Here is a 15,002-nt window from a genome sequence, read left to right on the forward strand (position 1 = left end):
TGCTGCTGGTGGTGTGGTGGTGGTGGTGGTGGCCTCGTGGCACTGAACCGGTGCACCGAGAACGACTCGTGCTCCGACGCGCAGTCGTCGGCCTGGTAAGCGACCTTGAGGTGGTGCGGCGAGTACGACCGCGGATAGAAGGCCGCGTGCGACAGCAGCTTGGCCTCGTCGGAGTGCCGCTCGGCCAGCCGGAGCGCCACGGCCTGGGACTGGTAGTCGTCCGCCAGGTGCTGATCGCGCGCCTTGGCCCGCCACCGATGGAGAAAGCTGGCGTTGCGAGGCGCCACCACCACGCCCACGCCGGCCAGCTTGCGGTCGAGGCCGTCGCGGGCGAGCGTGACCGCTTGGCGAGCGCGCAAGGGCGCAAACGAGCGCACGACGAGCGCGTCGGTGTCGAGCAAGATGCCGCCCTCGTCGATGAGCACCCCGAGCCGCACGTCGTCCTCCCTCTGTTCCCCGCTGGTGGCGGTGGTGGAGTCCGCGATAAGGTGTAGCGAGGAGATGAGCGGCAGCGTGCACTCGTCCCACCAGGGACCCTCCGGCAGCGAACCGCCACCACCACCAGCGCCACCAAGGCTGTGGTACCATCGGATGTGGTCGGGCTCGGTGTTGATGGCGGCGCTGAGCACAGAGATGTAGCTCCACACGTCGAGCCGCCGCCGCCGGGCAGAGGTGGTGTCGCGGCGAGGCGGAAAGAAGTGGACCACGTTGGGCACGCGCGGCACGCTGTCCTCCTGCACCATGCGGCCCGACACGGCCGTGGGTGCGGCCGGCTCGTCCGAGAGCACCCGCGCTGTTGGGTTGGAGGAGAGCACGCAGGTGCGGTTGGTCGTGTGCGGGTACCACAGCCATGCCTGGCACCGCGGGAAGTCAGTAGAGCACTTGGCGCAGCACTCGGCCGAGCTGTTGACCATGACCTCCCGGAGCACGACGAACTCTTCCGGGTACGCCCACGGGGCCTCCACCTCCGCGCTGTCGGGGCCGACGACGCAGCGTAGATCGTTTCCCAGTTCTCCGCCGACGTGGTAGCCGCGCGCCAGGTCGAAGTTGGCCAGGTCGAGGCCGTTGTCGTTAGCCCAAATCGACGGTGTGACGAGCCACGTATGGCCCAGGCCCGAGCCCGAGTAGGGGTTGGTCACGGCCACGGGCGGCCACATGAGCACGGTCTGGTTGGGCCACTTGACCACGCCATCGGCAAAGCCCTGCTGGTCCATGGCCTTCTGCGAGATGATCATCTTCTCGGTCATGAGGGCGGCCGCCTCGCGGTGCAGCGCCACGGCCCAGGTGGTGGCGATTGAGGCCGGGCGGGCCAGCCCCGCGTCGATGAAGTGGTCCAGGGCCTGCGCGTCCTTGTAGTAGGTGGCTTCGAAGACTAGCGCGCCGAGCCACAGCATGCGCCAGTCGCTCGGCATGCGACGCATGCGCGCATCGAAGGCGCGCGGGAAGTCGGCGCAGAAGGTGACGTCGTCTTCGAGAATGAGCACCCGCTCGAGGCCCGCCGACCGGGTCACGTAGTCCATGAGGCCCAGGTGCGTGAGGTAGAGACCGAGCACGCCAGGGTGCTGGTCCACCGGGTCCTTCATGATGACCTTGGCCAGGTGAGCCGAGCCGGCCATGAGCCGGGCGTCGACGGCGTGGACCAGCGTGTAGGGCACCCCGAGCTCCCGCAGCTGGCGGCGAGCGCGGGCCAGCCGGTCGGTGGCGCGCGGCAGGGAGATCAGGAGAATCTCGTCGAACACGTCTTCCAGGCGGCACAGGCGGCCGGTGGCCTCGGGTGGGCAGCCCGGAGCTCGACTGACGTTGGAGGCAGCGCGCAGGTCTTCGACCTTGATGAAGGGGGGCTCGCCTTCGCTGTGTGGTGGTGGCTTCGCTTCGTCGGCCACGGCAGGTAGGCACGGCGGGGGCGGGGGGTATGAAGGTTCTGCCGCATACTCTGGCAGCGCCAACACCAGCCTGGTCAGGAGAGCCCACGGGACCAACGAGGAGTTAAGGAATACAATGAGCCATGCTGCAAGCAGGGTGGGTCCCAAGAGGACCATCACCCTCATGACCCCTGCAGCTGTCCTGAAGTTCTCTCTTGCTCGACTTCTTCCTGTTTCAAAGTGAACCTTGTATAGTTTGTAATCTACTATTCTGCTTCACTTCGTTTTGGTAAAGCCGCAAAAAGAAGAAGCTTGAAGACACAAAAGGAAATTTGGCTTCATGACCTCATTTCTATTGCTGGTGGACAAGCGGGCGCCTCGCCACGGGCCTCGAGCCGCCGCACCTCCCTCTCTGCCATCGCACACAGCCGCCCGCCGGCCAGCGCCTTGCGCACGATGGCCCGCGCCACCCGATGCAGACTTCCCTTGCCCAGCCACACCCGTTCCAGCTCGCCCGCAGCGCTCTCTTTTCCTCCTCCTGTTGCTGGTGCTGGTGGTGCTGATGATGATGCCCACGCGGCGCTGCTGTGGCGGTGCACCGAGAACGATTCGTGCTCCGACGCGCAGTCGTCGGCCTGGTAAGCGACCTTGAGGTGGTGCGGCGAGGACGACCGCGGATAGAAGGCCGCGTGCGACAGCAGTTGGGCCTCGTCGGCGTGCTGCTCTGCCAGCTGGAGCGCCACGGCGCCCGCGCGGTAGTCCTGCTCCGCGCTCTGATCGCGCACCTTGGCCAGCCACCGATGGAGAAAGCTGCCATTGCGAGGCGCCACAACCACGCCCACGCCGGCCAGCTTGCGGTCGAGGCCGTCGCGGGCGAGCGTGACCGCTTGGCGAGCTCGCAAGGGAGCAAACGAGCGCACGACGAGCGCGTCGGTGTCGAGCAAGATGCCGCCCTCGTCGATGAGCACCCCGAGCCGCATCTCTTCCTCCCTGTCCGCAGCGTTGAGGTTCGTCTTGGCCGAAGGCACCTGGTGGAGCGAGGAGATGAGCGGCAGCGCGCACTCGTCCCACCAGGGACCCTCCGGCTTCGATCCACTACCACCGATCGACCGGTGGTGCCATCGGATGTGGTCGGGCTCGGTGTTGATGGCGGCGCTGAGCACGGAGAGGTAGCTCCACACGTCCAGCCTTGGGGTGGTGGTGGCGTCGTGGAGTGGCGGAAAGAAGTGGACCACGTTGGGCACGAGCGGCACGCTGTCCTCCTGCACCATGCGGCCCGACACGGCCCGCTTGGCCGATGGCACCCGCGCCGCTTCGGCGCCGGAGTCCAGCACGCACCTGTGGGTGTGGGTGTACCAGCGCCAGGCGCGGCACCACGGGAAGTCGCGCGAGCACTTGGCGCAGCACTCAGCCGAGCTGTTGACCACCTCCGCCTGGCCCACAAAGAAGCCCTTTGGGTTCTCGGCCTCCGTGGCCACCTCGTCGTCGTCGTCGTCGTCGGAGTTGTCCTCATCGCTGATAGCAGTGGGGCCATCGGCGACCACGACGCAGCGCAGGTCGGAGCCCAGCTCGCCACCGACGTGGTAGCCGCGCGCCAGGTCGAAATTGGACAGGTCGAGGCCGTTGTCGTGCGCCCACACAGCCGGCGGCGGCCACCAGCCATGGCCGATCGTCGAACCGGAGTAGGGGTCTGTCATGGCAACGGGCGGCCACACAATGAAGGTCTGGTTGGGCCACAGGTGCAGGGCCTCGTTGTAGGGATGCTCGTCGATGGCCTCGCGCGAGGCCAGCATCTTCTCAGCCACGAAGGCCGCCGCCTCGCGGTGCAGGCCCAGCGCAAAGCTAGTCATCACATGGGTCGGGCGGGCGAAGCCGACATCGACAAAGTGGTCCAGCGCCTCGGGATTCTGGTAGGTGGGCGTAAAGACCAGCGCGCCGAGCCACAGCATGCGCCAGTCGCTCGGCATGCGACGCATGCGCGCATCGAAGGCGCGCGGGAAGTCGGCGCAGAAGGTGACGTCGTCTTCGAGAATGAGCACCCGCTCGAGGCCCGCCGACCGGGTCACGTAGTCCAGGAGGCCCAGGTGCGTGAGGTAGAGACCGAGCACGCCCGGGTGCTGGTCCACCGGGTTGACCAGTACGTTCTTGGCCAGCTCGGCCGAGCTGGCCATGAGCCGGCCGTCGACGGCGTGGACGAGCGTGTAGGGCACGCCCAGAGCGCGCAGCTGGGCGCGGACGCGGGCCAGCCGGTCGGTGGCGCGCGGCAGGGAGATGACGAAGATCTCGTCGAACACGTCTTCCAGGCGGCACAGGCGGCCCGCGGCCACGGGAGGACACCCCGTCGCAGGTCGTCGTTGGGGGCTGTAGTGGGTGGTGCCATCAAGCAGCTCGTCGACTTTGACGAAGGGCGGGTCATGGTATTCCTCTTGTGTGCAGCGGGTGGCGCCGGCGGGGGCTTCGCTCACGACTGGAGCGGAGGAGGCGCAGGCGTCCGAGAGAAGGGTCGGGCGGCGGTAGAGCTGCCCGGCCAACCAGCCGACAGGCCCGAACAACTCAAGTAGTGGGACGACCAAGGCGACCGCCAGAAGCGCCAGCACAACGAACTTGAGATACCGCCCCACCAACAACATCACACCAGTAACAACCCCAGGTCAGATCAGGTATTTTCTCTGTTTTTTCTTTTTGAGTCTTATGATTTTTCTCTTCTAGTTCCTTTTGCTATTTTCCCTTGCCAGTTTCTTTTGAGGGTCAAACGAAAAGCAAAAGATAGTGCGGCCAGCGTGGGTACAACATGAACATGGCGCCTGACGTCCTGTAGCGTTGGCGGTGCAATAGAAAAAGGGTTGGCAGCTAGCCCCACAGCATCCATAGAACGACGAGGCATAAAACCACCACTGGGGCTATCCCCACCCACCACGGCCGCGCCACCTCGTTCGTCGATGTCGAGGTCGAGCTGGTCGGCTTCACGACGGTCGACTGGCCTTCCTTCTCCTGCGGACCTCCAAAGGCGTCGCGCTCAAGTTTAAGAATGGCCTGCGCGCCAGCGTGTCCCTGGGCCGCGGCCTTGCCAAACCAGCGGAGGGCCTCGGCGTCGTCCTGCGCCACACCCTGGCCGCTCGCGAGGGCCACGCCCAGGTTGAACTGGGCCGACGGGTGGTCGCCCTGCTCGGCGGCCCGGCGGAATAGCGCGGCGGCCTCCGTGTGGTCCAGCGCCACGCCGCGGCCGGTCGCGTACATGCTGCCCAGGTTGTTCATCGCCCGCACGTCGTCGGCCTGGTCCACGGCCCGCCGATACCACTCGGCCGCCTCGGCCTCGTTCTTCGCCACTGACTGGCCGTGGCCCACCTCGAGCAGCCGCGCGAGCAGGTACTGCGCGTTGGCGTGGCCCTGGTCTGCGGCCTTGCGGTACCACTCGGCGGCCCGCGCCCAGTCCTCGGCCACGCCCAGGCCCTTCTGGTACATCACCCCGAGGTCGTACTGCGCGTCGGTATGGCCCTGGGCCGCGGCCTTGGCGTACCAGGCGGCCGCCTGCTTGTCTGACTGGGCCACGCCCTCGCCCACCTCGTACATCTGCCCGAGGTTGTACTGCGCCGTGGCATCGCCCTTGGCCGCGGCCGTGAGCCACCCGTCCACCACCTCTCGGCCCGCACGCCGCATCTCCTTAAGGTGGCGCTTGGCCTCGGCGTGGCCCTGCCCGGCGGCCTTGCCGAGCCACACCGTGGCCTGCTCGATGTCGCGCTCGACCCCGAGGCCGCCGTAGTACATGCTCCCCAGGCTGTACTGCGCGTTGGCATCGCCCAGCGCGGCCGCCTTGCGGAAGCACTCGACGGCGAGCGCGTAGTCCTTGGGGCGGCCCTGCTCCCCGGTGCAGTAGGCGCAGCCGATCAGAAACTGCTCGTGCGCTTCCTTCGACGCACCCGGCTGGGGAAAACGAATGCGCACACGCACACGCGTGCGTGAGTAAGCACTACGCACATACCGCACGACGCACGACGCGCACGACACGCACTTACCTTGAGTGGCGCGGGCTTGCGGTCTGGGTCGGCGGGCTTCTTGCGGAGGTCGATGTTGTACCTACTCGTTTCAACCACCGCGGCGGCAGGTGAGGGACAAAGAGCGAAAGCGACGGAAGAAGGAGGACGAAGTGAGTCTCGGGGAGGGGGGCGACAAGAGATGAAGAGAGAGAGAGAGAGAGTGATTGGTGGCAACAGAAGTGTTGGAGAAGGAAGGAGTACTTGGTGCCCGGCTCGATGACGGTGTCCTTGTCTATGGAGCTGAGCTCTGCGCTCTTTTTGGCCCCGCCAGCTGCAGCTCCCTTCTTCTTGCCTTTGCGACTCTTTGCCTTCTTCTCCATCTTTTCGTTCTTTGTGTTGCCCGCCTCAGCTCCACTGTCTCGCACAACACAGATGGCCGAGCGAAGACACAGGAATGTGATGTCGACAATAAAGAGGTATCTCGCATTCCGCACACGCACCACGCAGACGGTCGCCGCACACGCGGTAGCACACACGACCATGCGACACCCGGGGGGGTATGGTAGAGTTTATTTACACGAACCACGCACTCTCTGGGGCTGGTCGTATGTACAGTGGATAGTCGTCAGTGAGTGCTGGGGTCTGGGGCGAAGTTTAGACGATGAAAGCCTTCTTGGCCTCCTCGAACGCGAAGCTCTCCCCGGTCGCCGGGTCGGTGAGCATCCCATCCCCGGCCATGGCCATTTGCTCGAGCGCCTGCTCCAGAGAACGCGCGTATGTTGCGCCGCACACGTTCAGAACGACACACACGACACTCACCGCACTACACGACGCACGACGCACGCCACGCACGCCACGCACGCCACGCACGCCACGCACGCCACGCACGACACGCACGACACGCACGACACACGCACCTTCCGGGAGTAGACGCGGCCGTTGGGGAGGGCGAAGGGCGCGTAGTCGTCGTTGTCGAACTGTTGGGCGGTGAGCTGGCATCGCACGCAGGACTTGGTGCGCAGCGAACTGGGCAGCGGGCCGGCCAGCTTGCCGATGTCCTCCACGCACACCGGGCACCCGCGCGACCGGCCCTCCTCGGCCCCGTAGCAGAACTGGGTCTTGAGCGACGACAGGCCCGCCTGGGCGGCGATGGCCAGCAGCGAGTGGGGCGGCAAGGCGTACAAGCGGTGGTTCTCCCGCCGTAACTCGTAGATCAGCTCCGCCCACCGCTCGTCGTCGAACAGCTCGCGGTAGGGCAGGGGCTTGCACACGGCGGCGGGGAAGGCCAGGGCGCCCATGGCCTGCTGGACCGTCGGCATGTGGCAGGGCTCCTTGGCGGCCATGGGCGCCAGGTGCTTGCGCGCGTAGGCGATGGCCTCCCGGCACCGCCCGCCACGCACCATCTCGACAAACTCCTGCAGCCGCAGGTTGAACTCGAGCGTGCTCCGGAGCTTGTGGAGCCGCTGGCGGTGCGAGGCGCACCACGCCAGCGCCAGGGCGCAGTCGCGGCGCTGGAGGCCATCGATCGCGGCTTGCGCGCTCGCAAAGAGCTCCACGTCGACCAGGTCCTGCCGCGGCAAAAACACGCTCGAGTTGGCTTGGGCGGGCCAAAGGAAAGGGCGCGTGTGGTGCGTACGGTGATGTGGGCCTCCTTGGCCAGCGACGCGGCCGAGGCGAGGTGCCCGCTGCGCAGCATGTGGTCCACGACGAAGCGGTTCGTGCGCGCCTTCAGCCACGCCCGCGCGGCCACCGCCGTTTCGTCGTCACTGTCGCTGTCGCCAGCACCGGTACCCTCGGCCGCCGTGGGTAGCTCTACGGCCTCTACCTCGTCGTGCTGGTCTGTCGTCGCTGGCGCGGCGGCTGCCTTGGCGTGAGGGTGCTGGGCGAGGTGGTCCAGCCGGGCCTTACACCGCGCCATCTCCTTCTGCTCGCCCCGTCGACTTTCCTCCAGCTTTGTGGGGAGGAGAATGATGGGAAGATTTGTAAACAGAAGATGGTGGATGCAGGAGAGGGGGGGGGGTGAGTACGAACCTTGCGCTTGAGCCCTTTGAGACGACCGACGAGGGCGCCCATTTGCTGGCGCGCATCATCGGGCGAGAGCTTGTCTTGTGTGGCGAGTTGCTGCACGGCTGCCGATACGTTGGCCAGCTCCTTCTCCACGTTGTGGGCGTAGCCACGGAACAATTCGCTCAGGCTCGCCCCCACCACCTGCAGCAGAGGCTGCTCCATCTCCATCTTGGGCTGTTGTTTGATTATTTATTATTTATTTTATTTTAATTGTCTCAGATTTATGACGTGGCAGGGAAAATCGAAGAAGAGATAAATCGAACAAGAGAAGTACAAAGCGAAGGGAAGGAATGGGACGCCGGTGGGACCGATGTCTCGATGCGACCCTGTGCTTCGCCACCTACTGCAAATGCGTAACGGAGACCCTCATCCGCTATGTGGGGCCGTTCTTCGTGGTCATCGCCCTCACCCTCATCTTGGGCGGCATCTACGTCTTCTTCGCAGCCATTTTCCCCTATCAAGTGCCCAACCCCTACACGCTCTACGGCGCCATCCATTTGGCATGGTGTGCCTTCTTGTTTCAAGGCCTCATGTTCAACTACCTCCTCACTATCATCACCCCTGCTGGCGCCCCGCCTCCTCCCGTACTTTCCTCCCACACTTTGGCTTTCGCTCATTCTTCAATGCGTAAACCCTCATTCATTTATATCTTTTATTTATTCATGGATTAATCCATTTATTTATTACTATTAATTCATCACTTATTTACTTATTTGTGCTGTTTGTTTTCACGCGCAGACGGACCTGAGCGCCGAAAGGCTGGCCCAGCTTGAGAGCGAGCGGGCACCCCGACGCGGCGAAGGCTTCAGCCGTTGGTGCAAGAAGTGTGCGCAATCCCAGAGTCGCACCGGTGCCCGCGTTTGATCACGCCTGCTCACACGGCACACACACACGGCACACACACGGCACACACGGCACACACGGCACACAGGTAGAGCGCCCAAGCCGGAGCGAACACATCACTGTCACGTATGCCGACGGTACGCACACCAGCACGGCACAAACATACCGCTTTCTGGACCAGTGTTGCTAACGCGTCGCCTCACACGCGGACCTTTGCTTCATGTGCGGCATCGCAGATGCGTGATGAAGATGGACCACCACTGTCGTACGTGCACCGTTCATCCACGTTGTTGCTTGGCTCCAAGACGTTTATAGATATGTACTCACTTAAACCACTCGCGCGATGAACTCAGCGTGGGTGAGCAACTGCGTGGGTCACTTCAACCATCGCTACTTTGTGCTGTTCCTGCTCTATCTCTTCATGGTGTGCGCTTACGGCGCGCTCATGTCCTACAGTCCCTTCATGGACTCGCACCGCTTCTCAGTGGTAAGACCACCCTCAGCCCCCATCCCCCTCCCCCTCCCCTCCATATGTGTCGATGCATCGACTGACGGCCATCGATGCCACGCGGCGCACGCGACTGGTGCCCAGCCGTGGGTTGGACTCTCGGCGCGAGGGACGATCGTGTTCATCTTCGTGTTGTCGGTGGCTGTGGGACTCGCGGTCGGGCTGATGCTGGCCTGGCACCTCTACCTCGTGCTCACCGGCCAGACGACGATCGAGTTCTACTTCAATCGGTACCGCATGCAGATGGCCAAGGAGCGTGGCGAGACCTACTACAACGAGTTCGACCTCGGCTACCGACGCAACTGGGACTTCTTCTTCGGCAAGGGCAAGTACGTTGTTCGTTCGTTCGCTCAAACCTTGGGTCCTGCCTAACCCACGTGACACGTCATCGCATTGCGCGCCAGGTTTTGGTTTTCTTGGCTGCTGCCCACTTTCACGCCGCCACCGGGTACGAGTACTCCCAGCGCATCGTCAATGCTGTGTGCCAGTCGACGCTCACGAGTGTTTGTGGGGTGCTTTGATGATGACGATGATTGCTCCTGTCCTGCAGGCGACGGCATCACCTACCCCACACGCACCGACGGCAAGACCAACTCCAGAGCCATGCGAAACTACGCACTGGTGTAGCTGCCGCTCGAGTTTACATGTGTTGTTAACACGTCAGGTTATTTATTTGCTTGTTGGTGTACATACAGCCGCAATAAAAAGAAAGACAGCGCGTATTTTATTTTTCTTTTTTTATTCGGTGTCGACGAATTTGGTTTGGTGTTGGTGGTAAAAAGCGGGGACGGAAATTTGGTCTCTTTCTTTCTTTCTCCTCCTGTATCGTGCATCGCTTGCCGGCCCCAGGTCCGATCCGAATCGAGAGCAATGCCTAAGCACAACAATCTGATCCCCAACCAGCACTTCCACAAGGCGTGGCAAAACCACGTCAAGACGTGGTTCAACCAGCCCGCCAAGAAGAAGAGCAGGAGGGTTGCCCGCGCCGCCAAGGCTGCCGCCATCTTCCCCAGGCCCGTCCAGGGTCCGCTCAGGCCCGTGGTCCACTGCCCCACTATCAAGTACAACACCAAGCTCAGGCTCGGTCGTGGCTTCACGCTTGAGGAGCTCAGGGTATGTGAGATCTCTCCATTCTGTCTCGCTGTGTGTTTTACGTGCTGTGGCTCTCTCGCCGCCAAAATGCGGAGGCTAATCTCTCCATTTTTGCTTTCATTTCAGGGTGCTGGCATCACCAAGAGGTTCGCCCAGACCATCGGTATCTCGGTCGACCACAGGAGGAAGAACAAGTCCGAGGGTCCCCTGGCCGACAACATCAACCGCCTGAAGCAGTACAAGGCTCAGCTCGTCCTCTGGCCCAAGAGGAAGGAGTCCAAGAAGCACCCCAGGAAGGCCGACGAGGCCGCCCCCGAGGACAGGGAGAAGGCCACCCAGCTCACCGGCGCCGTCCTTCCCGTCAAGCAGAAGGAGGTCCGCGTCAAGGCTCAGGTTGTGGAGCCCATGGGCAAGGGATCTGCTTTCGTCACCCTCCGCCGTGCTCGCGCCGACGCCAAGTACATCGGCATCAGGAAGAAGAAGGCCCTCGCCAGGGAGGAGAAGGCCAAGCTGAAGAAGAAGGACTAAACGAAACGTTGTCCCCTTTCAGCAGCCCTCGTCTAAACTGTTTATTCCCTAAACTAAAAACCTACACCGATTGGACCAACATCGCCTACTCTCTCTTCTGCCCGTTTGGCGGTTTCAAGGTCGATTTTTACCGGCGTTATTGCACAAATCGGCAGCATTATTACTTTCATTCCCCTCATTCACATTACCTTCTGATTGCCGACGGAATCGTCGTAAATGGCGTTCTTGTCATCAACAACATTTCACGTCTTTTGCCAGCACGAAAAAGGCGGCAAAAGAAAAAGCAGGGAAACCAAACATTCACAACACAAGAGATGAGGAGGCAGAGAGCATGCTGCCCGCCCAAGGAGGTGGTCGATATGACTGCGCAACAAGCGCAACCACAAGCCCTTGAGGAAGAGGACGACTACATGTCCGCCGCCTTTATCGTTGATGCCGCCCCTCCCGCAACATCATCCCAAGCACCCAAGCGCAAGCGAGGTACGCTTGCATCTTTATTATTACTTTATTTATTTATTTATTTCCAACAATCTGTTCGGCAGAGGTCCAGCCCGAGAAGAAGCCTCTCAAAGTGCTTGAGAAGGAGGTGCGCACCGGCTGTGTGGTGTGTAGGTGCGCTCGTGATGCCGACGCTCTCTTCATCCTCCATCACAGAAACTGAAGGAGGGCCTGGCCACGGCCATCTCGTCGGACAACAAAGGCTTCAAGATGCTCAAGATGATGGGCTACAAGTAGGTGGCTCTCCGTGCGTGGCGCGTGCGTACTCTGCTTAGCGAGCCGTTGCGCGGTGCAGGGAGGGCTCGGCGTTGGGGAGGAAGGCGGAAGAGAGCGAGGGTCTGAAGGAGCCCATCGCCATCTCGCTACGCACCGACCGATCAGGCCTCGGACGCCTGGAAGAGATCCAACGAGTCTCGGAGGATCAATTCAGGCAGAAGAAGGTAAACGTGAAACACAACACGCACACGGCATGACACACACGACACACACCGCACACACGACACTCATCGATGAACACATGCGCACGCACACACCCAGGCGCAAGAGCAGAATCTGGCAAGCACATACAAGGACCGGATGAAGGAGCGATTCGGTGAGCGGAAAGCGCACTCGCAGCTCAAGCAGGCGTTCAACATATGCGTGCAGCTGGACCAGGAAAAGGGCCTGGCCTACAGTCCCCACCTTAGGGAGTTCGAGGAGGAGGAAAAGCGAAAGGAGGCGGAGGGCGACGCCTACGCGCCCGTCGCCTGGGAGGTACCGTTCCGATTCCACCACGTGATCACTCGATTGTGCGCCGCACACGCACTTGCCCGACCTCACACCACCCTCTCGAACTGGCCAGTTCGAGGAAGTGCTGAGACGGCTGGACGCCGTGCTGGCGCATCTGCGGGAGCAACACTTCTACTGCTTCTACTGTGGCTGGTACGTTCGAACGAGCGTTCTGCTCTTTTCCCTTCATTCCCGAGTGAGACGAACACGCACGCGCGCGCACGCACTGAATCGCACTCACTCCCCACTCACCTTTTCAGCGCCTTCAACGATGCGGACGACTTGGCCCAGAACTGCCCCGGCCCATCAGAAGAGGACCACGAGTAGAGTAGAGAGAGTAAAGCCTCCTTCACTCTCTTCGTTCTTCTTGGCAACCTTTCTCGCTTTTTTTCAGGCCGTGATGATGATGAGCGGTGGGGAGGGGAAGTCGGCGAACCCCCAACGTCATGTTGTACAGATACCGCCTCCTTCAGTCACCCCCCCCCCCGCAGGGCTGGCCCAGGCGCACCCACGAAAAACAGACCACCAGCCGAGGAGTTGCTGACGTGGCGTCCGGCGAATGGCCGGGAGGGTACCTGGGGGAATCCGCGGAATGGATGTCTGGCCAGACCCAACGTGTAGCGGCTGAGTATAAAAGCGCGAACGACACCACTTCTTCACTTCCACATAGCACAACAAGACCTCTCTCTCACACACAAGACACATCACAAGATGGCCCAGCAGGAATACTCCATCGGCGGTATGATTACCTTCCCCCAGCTTACGGCCAGCTACGGCCTCATCAGCGGCGTCATTGGCGCTGCCTCCCTGGTACTTCTACTCCTCTACTTTCTGCTTTCTGGTGTATTGGAGAAGAAGAAGACGTGAAGAGGTGCCTTGTGGTACTTACCTTCTGTGCGTCTCATTGGACAGATCAATCCGCACCTCTGCTACGACTTGGTGGGCCAGCCTTCGAGGTGGGTTCCCATGCTCGAGTCCTCATCGGGTCTCTACACACTGCGGCTGTTCGGGTACGTGCTATCTTTTGTGAGACCTCTCTTGTACCAGCTCAAGGCTGTGCTAATCCCACCACTTCTTGCTGTGCGCAGCCTGCAGACGGTGGCGCTCGCTGCCGTGTCGCTTCATGCGGCTTTCAACATCAGAGAGCCTTCCAAGCGCCAGCAGCTCAGCAACGTCCTTGCCGCCCTCAACCTTGGCAGTACGTGGCCCTTTACCGCGCTAGGCTGGCGCACTGCAGGTCTTTCTTCTTCGAGGTGGTGCTAACCACGAAGCCCGACGTTCTGTTCAACAGACGGCCTGATCGCGGCGTGGATGTACAAGGAGGGCATCCTCAACCCGCTCGGCGTGAGCATCCACTCGGGCCTGAGCATGGCGCTGGGTCTGGGCTTCCTGGTCTACGGCCTGCGCGAGGACCGCCGAACCGGTGCGGGTGAGCCTGCGAGAGACTAGGACGTACGCCTTTGGTCTGGTTCTTCGTCTTCTCCACCGCTACACCTCTCTACGCGCCTCTCGTCTTCTCCTTGACGCAACGTCTCTCTCCTTGGCCAAGAAAAGGAAATGGGTGGGAAGTTCTTGCGGGCTGGGACATGAAAATACAAAACGACTCCTTAAACTTTATCGGCCGACAGCCAATAGGAGTGAATTTACGGCTATTAAATTTGTGCCGCCCAGCACAGAAGAAGCAAAGGAAAGAGGCACTGGACCACTCATCACCCGACACGTCAGGCGGCGCCAGGCACGAGAACCGGTTTTGTGCGCCTGCTAGTCATTCCTCCATTCCCAGTAGAAGATGAAGGCCATCGCGTCGCTCCTCACCATCGCCTTCCTGCTGTGCGGCTTCGCCGCCATCACCCCCGCCTCGGCCCAGGAGACCTGCCCTCTGTGCCAGTTCGCCGTCCAGGTACCATCATCATCTTCTCCATCAAGTGTCGGGGCAGAGATCATCATTCTGTGTAGAATGTGATTAAATTCGATACACGGCTCATCTCCATTTGCGATACGAACGTGCAGTACATCGATGGCTATCTGCAGCAGAACTACACCCAGGCTCAGATCATCAAGCAGCTCGAGGTCGTGTGCGCTCTGCGCCGGAGCCCTTCCGTGACCAGTGCGACTCGTTCGTCGAGTACTACGTCCCCGTCCTGATCAACTACATCATCAAGTACGAGGGTACGCTCTACTCCCACTCGAACCAAACGACCTCCTTCTCCTAATCAATCTTCATTTCTGATGATGGTTGCTTTTAGATCCCCAGAACGCGTGCCAGCAGCTTGGTCTCTGCACCTCATTCGCCGCTGAGCCCGAGATCGTTGTTGCCGATCTTGAGAAGTTCCCCGAGGTTGTCGAGGTCGTTGAGGGTACCATCTCATCTAATCTCCCATTCATTTCAATTTCCTCCAATCTTTGAAATTGATTGTAATTGGCTCTCTTTCGTCTGCATTAAGCAGCCAGCCCCGAGGATTGCCAGATCTGCAAGATGCTCGTCGGTTTCATCGAGTCCTACGTGCAGGCCAACCAGACCATCACCCAGATCGAGTCTCTCCTCGGTCGCGTGTGCCGTCTGACCCCCTTCGCCTCGCAGTGCGTCGTGTTCGTGGACACCTACACCCCCCTCATCGTCCAGTACATCCAGGCCAACGAGGGTACGCTCTTCTACGGCGGCACTGGCACGCGTGAGTTCAATCAAATCTAATCTTTCTTCGTTCTTTTTTGTCGGCCAGATCCCCAGACCGTGTGCCAGCAGATTGGCGTCTGCTCTTCGCAGGCCGTCCGTCAGGTCGCCGCCGTCAAGTTCAACTGAGCTCTGACTCCACCCTTACGGTGTTCTTCGGCGAGGCAAGGTCCATCTTTTTCATCTCGCAT

At 61.5% G+C, this 15,002-nt stretch overlaps 9 protein-coding genes across 9 annotated transcripts in view; 5 read left to right on the plus strand and 4 right to left on the minus strand.

The window, feature by feature from the left end:
* ACA1_059310 (LPS glycosyltransferase subfamily protein) overlaps positions 1–2,048 on the minus strand; it is a gene marked incomplete at both ends in the record, with an annotated part of 2,345 nt that extends 297 nt beyond the window's left edge. The window contains one exon of the mRNA XM_004339199.1: positions 57–2,048. Within this exon, the coding sequence (XP_004339247.1) occupies positions 57–2,048 (1,992 nt within the window). The remainder of the gene's footprint in view (positions 1–56) is intronic.
* Positions 2,049–2,200: 152 nt separating this feature from the next.
* Positions 2,201–4,492, minus strand: ACA1_059420 (LPS glycosyltransferase subfamily protein; the record flags this gene model as incomplete). The annotated part of the gene is made up of 1 exon (XM_004339200.1): positions 2,201–4,492. The coding sequence occupies one exon, from the start codon at positions 4,490–4,492 to the stop codon at positions 2,201–2,203; it is 2,292 nt and encodes a 763-aa protein (XP_004339248.1).
* Positions 4,493–4,712: 220 nt separating this feature from the next.
* ACA1_059430 (Sel1 domain containing protein) lies at positions 4,713–6,216 on the minus strand (the record flags this gene model as incomplete). The annotated part of the gene is made up of 3 exons (XM_004339201.1): positions 4,713–5,783; positions 5,876–5,936; positions 6,098–6,216. The coding sequence occupies 3 exons, from the start codon at positions 6,214–6,216 to the stop codon at positions 4,713–4,715; spliced, it is 1,251 nt and encodes a 416-aa protein (XP_004339249.1).
* A 274-nt stretch (positions 6,217–6,490) lies between these two features.
* ACA1_059440 (uncharacterized protein) lies at positions 6,491–8,071 on the minus strand (the record flags this gene model as incomplete). The annotated part of the gene is made up of 4 exons (XM_004339202.1): positions 6,491–6,592; positions 6,754–7,404; positions 7,473–7,787; positions 7,868–8,071. 4 exons carry the CDS (start codon positions 8,069–8,071, stop codon positions 6,491–6,493), a joined length of 1,272 nt encoding a protein of 423 aa, XP_004339250.1.
* A 122-nt stretch (positions 8,072–8,193) lies between these two features.
* On the plus strand, positions 8,194–9,881 carry ACA1_059450 (DHHC zinc finger domain containing protein; the record flags this gene model as incomplete). Its single annotated transcript, XM_004339203.1, has 6 exons — positions 8,194–8,487; positions 8,642–8,753; positions 9,100–9,233; positions 9,339–9,583; positions 9,659–9,702; positions 9,805–9,881. 6 exons carry the CDS (start codon positions 8,194–8,196, stop codon positions 9,879–9,881), a joined length of 906 nt encoding a protein of 301 aa, XP_004339251.1.
* A 243-nt stretch (positions 9,882–10,124) lies between these two features.
* ACA1_059460 (ribosomal protein L13e, putative) lies at positions 10,125–10,874 on the plus strand (the record flags this gene model as incomplete). The annotated part of the gene is made up of 2 exons (XM_004339204.1): positions 10,125–10,367; positions 10,473–10,874. 2 exons carry the CDS (start codon positions 10,125–10,127, stop codon positions 10,872–10,874), a joined length of 645 nt encoding a protein of 214 aa, XP_004339252.1.
* Positions 10,875–11,188: 314 nt separating this feature from the next.
* Positions 11,189–12,467, plus strand: ACA1_059470 (Gpatch domain containing protein; the record flags this gene model as incomplete). The annotated part of the gene is made up of 7 exons (XM_004339205.1): positions 11,189–11,354; positions 11,417–11,460; positions 11,529–11,605; positions 11,668–11,812; positions 11,910–12,125; positions 12,214–12,293; positions 12,401–12,467. 7 exons carry the CDS (start codon positions 11,189–11,191, stop codon positions 12,465–12,467), a joined length of 795 nt encoding a protein of 264 aa, XP_004339253.1.
* Positions 12,468–12,851: 384 nt separating this feature from the next.
* ACA1_059480 (uncharacterized protein) lies at positions 12,852–13,589 on the plus strand (the record flags this gene model as incomplete). The annotated part of the gene is made up of 4 exons (XM_004339206.1): positions 12,852–12,950; positions 13,053–13,150; positions 13,229–13,338; positions 13,432–13,589. The coding sequence occupies 4 exons, from the start codon at positions 12,852–12,854 to the stop codon at positions 13,587–13,589; spliced, it is 465 nt and encodes a 154-aa protein (XP_004339254.1).
* A 340-nt stretch (positions 13,590–13,929) lies between these two features.
* Positions 13,930–14,940, plus strand: ACA1_059490 (saposin B domain containing protein; the record flags this gene model as incomplete). The annotated part of the gene is made up of 6 exons (XM_004339207.1): positions 13,930–14,040; positions 14,151–14,213; positions 14,249–14,309; positions 14,387–14,497; positions 14,588–14,782; positions 14,861–14,940. The coding sequence occupies 6 exons, from the start codon at positions 13,930–13,932 to the stop codon at positions 14,938–14,940; spliced, it is 621 nt and encodes a 206-aa protein (XP_004339255.1).
* Between the last annotated feature and the right edge of the window lie 62 nt (positions 14,941–15,002).

This window comes from Acanthamoeba castellanii (assembly GCF_000313135.1).
Source record: "Acanthamoeba castellanii str. Neff unplaced genomic scaffold scf7180000084599, whole genome shotgun sequence".
Classification (NCBI taxonomy): domain Eukaryota; phylum Discosea; order Longamoebia; family Acanthamoebidae; genus Acanthamoeba; species Acanthamoeba castellanii.